This window comes from Branchiostoma floridae, chromosome 10 (genome assembly GCF_000003815.2).
Source record: "Branchiostoma floridae strain S238N-H82 chromosome 10, Bfl_VNyyK, whole genome shotgun sequence".
Lineage (NCBI taxonomy): Eukaryota > Metazoa > Chordata > Leptocardii > Amphioxiformes > Branchiostomatidae > Branchiostoma > Branchiostoma floridae.
Genome location: NC_049988.1, coordinates 16,315,471 through 16,323,532, shown reverse-complemented (window position 1 = coordinate 16,323,532; position 8,062 = coordinate 16,315,471). Strand labels below are relative to the sequence as shown.

At 40.2% G+C, this 8,062-nt stretch overlaps 3 protein-coding genes across 3 annotated transcripts in view; all 3 read right to left on the bottom strand.

The window, feature by feature from the left end:
- LOC118424757 (acidic phospholipase A2 E-like) overlaps positions 1 to 587 on the bottom strand; it is a 3,761-nt gene extending 3,174 nt beyond the window's left edge. Inside the window, exon 1 of the mRNA XM_035833491.1 lies at positions 416 to 587. Coding sequence (XP_035689384.1) covers positions 416 to 494 — 79 coding nt within the window. The 5' untranslated portion in view covers positions 495 to 587. The remainder of the gene's footprint in view (positions 1 to 415) is intronic.
- Positions 588 to 1,315: 728 nt separating this feature from the next.
- Positions 1,316 to 4,462, bottom strand: LOC118424759 (neutral phospholipase A2 3-like). Its single transcript, XM_035833493.1, has 4 exons — positions 4,134 to 4,462; positions 3,437 to 3,629; positions 1,933 to 2,045; positions 1,316 to 1,498 (listed from the first exon to the last, which is right to left on the bottom strand). The coding sequence occupies exons 1-4, from the start codon at positions 4,216 to 4,218 to the stop codon at positions 1,374 to 1,376; spliced, it is 516 nt and encodes a 171-aa protein (XP_035689386.1). The 5' UTR covers positions 4,219 to 4,462; the 3' UTR covers positions 1,316 to 1,373.
- A 143-nt stretch (positions 4,463 to 4,605) lies between these two features.
- On the bottom strand, positions 4,606 to 7,816 carry LOC118424762 (acidic phospholipase A2-like). Its single transcript, XM_035833497.1, has 4 exons — positions 7,660 to 7,816; positions 6,377 to 6,545; positions 5,936 to 6,048; positions 4,606 to 5,638 (listed from the first exon to the last, which is right to left on the bottom strand). Exons 1-4 carry the CDS (start codon positions 7,715 to 7,717, stop codon positions 5,502 to 5,504), a joined length of 477 nt encoding a protein of 158 aa, XP_035689390.1. The 5' UTR covers positions 7,718 to 7,816; the 3' UTR covers positions 4,606 to 5,501.
- Between the last annotated feature and the right edge of the window lie 246 nt (positions 7,817 to 8,062).

Sequence of the window (8,062 nt, the reverse complement as noted above, 5' to 3'; positions counted from 1 at the left end):
ACACGATATCGCGTACTGTTCCCTGGTCGGATACACTCCTCTGGCCGGCTTACTCCTCTATTTGTTCCATTTCTACGGTTTTCCAGCGATCCGGAGTCTGATAGAGACTAGTTTTATCTTTCACGCCTTGAATGCATTATAATGGTTTGAACTAAATTCGAATAAACTTATCTGTAGTGACTACTACGTAAGAAAAAAAGAAAATTATCACAGCGGACAGGTGGTCATTCTTGTCAAAATACTTCATGGGGAAATTAATCTACCACCAAAAAAGTGGCCACAATGACCATGGCCAGATAGCCACGAAAACTATTCCATTCGAATATAGGTTTAAGTACAGCTTATTCTGAGACCGATAACAACAAAAAGAGATTTCTTCTAATCAGTTAGGTATACGTTTCAGACGAATAAATACCTGGGGTCACCAGCGCCATGTATACGGTTAGGCACACCACCAGACGATTCCAGGACAACATCTTAAGAACTGAAAGCATCTTCTGTTCCGCCCAGAAGAAATCTTGGGCTTTTCGCAGTCGCTTCAGGGTACTGTCCGTATAAATCGTGGACAAATTTTCCTGTGACCAAAGTCGTTGTGTGCACAAACTATACTTTTTCCCACGAGCTTTGACATACCGATGGGCTGATGATTCCTACGTCATCGGCTTGTTACCTCTATGAAATGTCATGAAGGTTATTTTTTAACCACCATTGGTGTGTGTGTGTGTGTGTGGCTGTGTGTGTGTGTGTGTGTGTGTGTGTGTGTGTGTGTGTGTGTGTGTGTGTGTGTGTGTTTGTGTGGCTGTTGGTGAACAAGATAACAGTGTCACTGACGAAAGATAGTGGATTTTATTTAAACAAACAAACAACTGTTTGACCGAGTTGTTTGAGTAACCGCTACTTGGCATAACTTAGTACCTGTATGTTTAACCTTCATCAATTTATGTTGGAAGGTCTTTATAATACCTAGTATGGATTAAAGGTCTCCTAGCGGCATGTTTTGCGGTGGAACGCCCTGGTTTGATACCCAGTATCTCGTGTTCTGGATATGTTATGGTCATAATTATTGAGTGGCAGCTAACTTTTGAAAGGAAGAGTGTGGCGTGTAGGTTGCCCCCCCCCCCCCTCAGCGGTTTTGGGGGACTGTAAGAGCCAATTGCGCCCCAGAGTTTGACTAGAAATGACTTAAAAAGAGATTGTTTGTTTTACTCGCGTTGTGAGGCACCAAACACTCACAACCGTAGAAGCTAGGTCGAGTAAGATATATGAAAGCGGTGACGAAGACAAAGCAACAAAAAAAGAACAGAAATCCAAAAACTCGAGGATTTTGACTCCACTTTATTCAGTAGGTTAACTTTATTAAGCAGGCGCAAAGCCTATGGTGCATCGCATCTCCCATAGTTGTCCGGGTTGTAGTGATGCCCGGCGAAGCAGTAGGCCGCCATCTTGTCACACTCGCAAAGCATCATGGGGCATTGGGACCACGACCACCAAGGAGGATCTACAGTTGCAAGACAGAAAAAAATCATCGCACTTTTTTTATGACAATGAGTTCTATATGCACCTGTATATGTTTTTTTTATGCAACATTAAACTTAATGTAACAATTGCAAGTAAATACATGTACGTAGTGTTTACCTTCACATGGTCTAGCCAAACAAACTACTAATCTGTTTATCCTTACTCATTACACATTTTGTCATCACAATGACCAGCCACTCGGGCTTTCTCAAGTTGCTACATTATGTAATGGAACATCACAGGGTGTGTGCCGCAACTCCAGTAACCATGGTGACAGACGTCTGGTACAGGTCATTGGCATTATTTGTTTGAAGCGGGAAGAGGAAGAAGAAGAAAAATCGCAACCGCAATGTTGCCCTTCCATGAAAGTAAACATAAAGATGCAGTTGTGAACAAAATATTTATCCCACTCACGGCAAGTTATCCTCCTCTCTTCGCAGGTGCTGCTGTACAAGAACAGGTACGGGTACATACTCCCACATTCCTCCATCACCAAACCATAGCAGCTGTCGTGCTCCTCACAGCACCTGAGGCAGACACGAATGCACATTTCCAAATATATAATATTCAAAAGGAGAAGAAAGCTGTGTGGGTAAACAAATGACTAGAACTAGAAAGGCCACATTTCCGAGAAAATCCAGGATCTCTCCCTCCCCAAAAACCAGGCTCGCCACTAAGGCGTTGCCAAAAAACGATTTGTACAACTTCATCCACATGAGTAATCTATATTCGACAGACTGTGGCTACAAAGTATCATGTTTTGAAAATATTTCAAGTTGAAACCACCGTATATATGTCGACGTGATATTCCTAAATCCCATATTTTTAATTACAAGTGAGATGGATATAGGCCACCTCGTGGATAAAGTTGCACAAAATTATGTAATTTTTTTCGCGACGCCTTAGGCCATGTTGATTTGATTATATGGATGACATCCTCCGGGAACTCCAAAACTGATGCGAGCGAGCGAATAAAAAAAAAGTTTGGCCAAAAAAAAAAAGTTGCCTTCAGTATGAAATCAAAGTGGCTAGGAAGGTTGAACATAGGACTAAACACACATAGTACGGTATACCAACAGTTAGGTGTAGGGACCAGTACATCATACGGGTGCAAAACATTTTTTTCTTCTTGGACCAATCCGAATAAAACAGACCTGAAAAACAACAACAGAGGAACAGGTTTCGCCAATTACAAAATGGACACACTATGCATGTCGGCAGCCATTTGGGGTCTAACCGGGGGGCCAAGAAGACAACAAGAGCGAAGTCAAGTAGAGTTTATAGTCAATTGCACCAAGTTTCTACAGTCAAAGGTACAGAGACAGTTAGCCTTTATAACATGGAGATGGGATTTTAAAATGCAGTGGTCCAATAATCCACCAAACAGATTCCTTTGTAGCAAAATTGACCAATTACCAATGTTTTGAGTATTGCCAGTTCTCAAGTTTCCACAGACAATCAGGTCCAGGTTCATGTCCGGACCTAGAAATGATCCTCTGGACCTGAATTTTCTGTACTAGTACCTCCCCCAACCAACAATAGATTTTTCTTCTTTCTGTCCTTTCACATCTTATTCTTTGACTTTAGATTTATTTTGGCATTCTATGGCATTAGTTATCTGTTTTCTGATACTTTTTTTTCAATCTACGGAATATTTGTGCTCATTCTACAGCTGCTTTGCACAATTTAATGTGTGGTCGAAAACTTTTTTTTTTTTGAAATGGCCGAAAATTGGTGCGAGCGCGGATGTCATCCATATAATCAAATCAACGTGGCCTTAGAAGCAATCCTGGTTTTAGGGGGAAGGAAACATCCTGCATTTTCTCGGAAATGTCATTCCCTTTTTGTTCTTTGTACGTATGTAGCATCTACTGTTTGAAGAAACAATAACTGATCACTAAATTTTTTTGGCGCTTACCTGTCGACGTCATCCATGGGAATTCCACCACCCCCGTATCCGCAGAAGCAGCCATACCCGTCGTAATCTGACGGACTCCGCTGGGTGGCGCAACTAATCATGTCGCCGAACTGCCAAAAAGCCCGGTTCTCTCCGGTGGGCAGATGGTTGCTTGTGGAATCTGCTAGATTCCCAGGGGGCTTAGCGTACGTCCCTATTATGACACACAACGAGAAAAGAAAAACACTTTTTAAGATACGAAAAGTAGATCATATGATAGTTATAAAGACGGTCAATTATCAGTAGTTTTTTTATCTTTTAGGCCTTGGATAGTTTCATAGCATCGTAAAAAAATTCACAAACTTATCAGTGAGGATCACTCAAATGACGTACACAAAGAAAATGAAAACAATGGACAGGGGGTCCTTCTTGTCAAAATACCACCAAAAAGTGACCAGATAGCCACGAAAACCATTTACATAAACGTTCAACTGGGACTTATTCTGAAACAAATAGAATTTTTCTTCTGATTTCAGTCAGGTATGCGTTAAATCAAGTCAAGTTTATTGCACAACGATTGTAACAGGTACAATGTATGGCAAACAACATGTATTACTAACAACTACAAACTATCTACATCAGTATACTAATCTAACATAATAGCAAATATGGCGGCATAGTGCATTTCACATTGTATAAGTGTCAGACGAATAAATACCTGGTGTCACCAGCGCCATGTATACTGTTAGGCACACCGCCAGACCAGTCCAGACCAACATCTTGAAGAAGATTCTTAAGAACATAACAGGATCTTCTGTTTCCTCGCACAAACGTCTGTTCTCCAGTGAAAGAAATCTTGGGCTTTTACTGTCCGTATAAATCGTGGACAATTTTTCCTGTGTTATAAGCAGTGACGAAAGTCGTTGTGTGCACAATCTACACTCTTTCCCACGAGCTTACCGATGGACACATTCCCACGTCATCGGCTTATCTTCTGAGTACGTTAATAGTCCAAGATATCTTAGCCTTTGATCAGTCGACAAAATTTTCCATTTTCTCGAGTACAAAGAATGAAATGTGACAATGGTAAATTGAGACTACCATGCGCACTGTCCGAAAAGATCTAATAGATATTTAGAGTTTACATAAATACAAACAAATACAACACCATATGTTCTATAACACAAATGTAAGATGTAACAAAATAGCATTTATTGCAGAAGTTAGAAATACATGTTCAAACATATTTTAATTTGTCATTGCACAGACAGACGGCCGATACATAGTACATGGTACAGATTGTTGTTGCGAACTGCTTTCCATTGGTAGATAGAGTTAAAAGATAAGCAGTATGACCTCGTCATGTTATTCTTCAAATTACACAATACAAACATTAAATTATGCAATGCCATATACTATTGAAGGGGAACCCAGGGGCCTAGAACATTGATGAATAAGCAAGCCAGAAAAAAGAAAAAGGCGGATTTTTAACTCCATCGAAAAGTCCAGTATAGCACTGGAAGATATCGACATTGATACTGAGCTCAGGTTCAGATTACATATTACGATTAGTAGAACCATTTACGTACGAATTCTGCAGTATACACAGTACCACTTACAACCACTAGTATTTTTTTGAAAGTTGTCTTGCCTCTAACGTTACAAGTAAAGCAAATATCTTTCAACTAAAGATATAACTCTAGAACTTAAAACTCTTAGAACTCAAAGAATCAGAATGGAATCTCCCAGCCAGCAGCCAGTTGTCTACCAAATTTTGGCCTGTTCCTGCAATAAGGGTGCTCGTGGTACCAACTACTCATGCGCAGCGAGGTGCATTGTGGGTAAAGTATCAAAGTTGATGACCCCTGACATTTTTTTTATAAACAAACAATACAATACGTGTTTTGTTTATGTTTCTGGGGCCTTCACCTTTGACACAGTACCCACAATACATTTCACCACACATGCGTAGTTGGAATTATAAGCTTCCTTATTTGTCCCTCTTGGCAGGGAATTTGGTAGAAACTTAGTAACCTTTGACCCGCCAACATGGCGGACGCTCAATGACGTCACGTTGGTGACGTTATCATTTACACTTTGCCTGGTCCATGTTGAAGTATGCCGAGTTGTACTCCTTCTCGTTCTTGGTCAGGCACAAGTTCACCTTCCGGTCGCACTCACACAGGAACTCGCGACACGACAGCTTCGTTTTATCTTCAATAGCTGTGTTAGAATAAAATAAAAACAGTGCAGTCAGAGATGGCAAACTTCACCCTACTCGCACAGAAACACATGCGTTCATACATACATACATACATACATACATACATACACACTCACATACACACACCAAGGACCTCATTGCACACATATAGAGACAGAGAAGTCAGTGATGACAAACTTCACATACATACATGCATCATAGCTAAGCATTACACATACATACACATACCTACCTAATAGATACTAATTTAAAGTATGCTACTGTGATACCGTATCAGGAACAAAGAGTTAACTCACCACATGATATTTTTCTATCTTTACATTCATACTCGTAGACGCCGATGTACTCAAACAGCGGGAAACAGTTTTTCTCAGCAGTCCCGTAACATTCGTCGTGGACTTTGCAGCATCTTTTCATTGAAAAACACAGAAATATTTACAAATCAACGTGAAAAAAACACACATTTATTTCCGTATTATAATTTACGGCCATGCACACAGTATACAATAATAATCAAAACTCTACACAAGCATCAAAATCATATCTGAAGGAGAAAGCGAGATCGAGAGAGAAGAGATATGAGAATGTGTGTGAGAGAGAGTGCATCTGTGAACGTGTATGTTCGTTTGTCTCTGTGTGTGTGTGTGTTATCCACATAGAGAAAGCGGGGAGAGAAAGAAAGACAGAGCAGAATTTAAGAAGAAATAACATCACTGTGTGTTAGAATTCCCACTCACTGGTCGAGGATGTCCACCGGCTTGCCCTGCCCTCCCGGCCCGCAATAGCAGCCGTAGTCCGAGTAGTCGAACGACGACTTCTCGGTGATACAAGATAGCATCATCATCGTCTGGAAGATGTTCCTCCGCGATCTGTTGCGTTCATGTCTCTCTGTGTCTTCAGAGGAGACTGTGGACAAAGATAGATGTTATTTGATGATGATATTTATGACATTTATGTATTATTTACCCTGCTTTGTGTAAATGCTGTGTGTATTATGATTGTAATTGATACGTCCGTTATTTAGTATATTTTAAATTTTTCTCCCAAGGTCAGGCCTTTATAATAGCAATGCCAATGGCTAGTTGAGCGACCTTCAGTTGGCTACCTATAGTGTCAGCCAAACAAATAGATATTAAATAAATAAATGATATCTGCATGTTCTTATCTACAATCAACTCTCATAATTCCACCTGGTGCCATAATACCGCCACATCATGAAAACATTGTTATACACATGTAGGTCTTCTCATTATTGTACTGAACACCTAAATATCTGAATTGTTTGGACACATTTAATGTTCTGCAACTATCTACTGTCTCTGATCTGTACCTAGCACTTCGAAGCATAAATGTACAATAAATCATTCATTCATGATCCGGATCAACGATGTATACACGTGTAGAGTGCGTTGTCGTTCTGAAGCGTTTTTTCATTCACTCAACATTCTCCTTCATGTAATCCTGGGTTCGAACCCCGACCCCGAGATAAAGGAACGGGATTGGTAACCACGATACCATGATACCCACGTCACACACACACCAGACACACGACAATGGCGCGCGGTGTGACCTCATTTGCCAATCAATCAAACTGAACATTGTCTGTACAACGTTTAGAACAACCGTGGCACATGCAGAAATCATCCGAACATCGTGTTATAGTGAATCCGAAACAGAAAGATATCAAGACAATGTTAACAAAGTCTCACATTACAGCCTGTATGACACTGTTTTTTCGTTTTAATTCTACAGAAATGAAGCAATTCTATTCTGTTTTATATCTCGCATTTATGTCCGAGAAATTAAAACTTTTCAAATTACCACAAAAGTGTCTATTACCATATAGTATTGAAATATTATTCAAATATTTGAATATACCCTTTACATTCAATTTAAGAAACACATATACGTATACGTGTTGTCAAGTGGTACAAACGATTGACAAAAGTATTTGTCCTACATGAGTTGAACCTTGGATATAACGTTTTACATATACTGTATGGACTATACTTGTACTTACCTATCACAACACCCAGGCAAACCACTGTTGCTATGGCTAAGGTCCGTACGCTCGCCATGACTGCATTCTTCAGTCAGTTAGCTCCCGACGAAGGAATTTTTAGTCGCTCAAACACGGTGCCATTTTGAAACGAGGAGTGGAAAAACCGGTAATGCTAGAGCAAGACAGGCGCATTCAACCAAGCCTTTTGCCTTAGGCAATACTCTTCCAAAGCAGTCTATATATAAGATACAAAAAAATCCGTGATGAGTTTTTATCGGCCAATATCACAACCCACGAGTAGCTTTGTGGTCGCCACCTATGGGTCCGATAGATACTTACATGTATACAAACATATGTACTAGGATACATTCGGGAACAATCACGCCTCATGCTACGTCATAGGGGCAAAGGACATATAGGT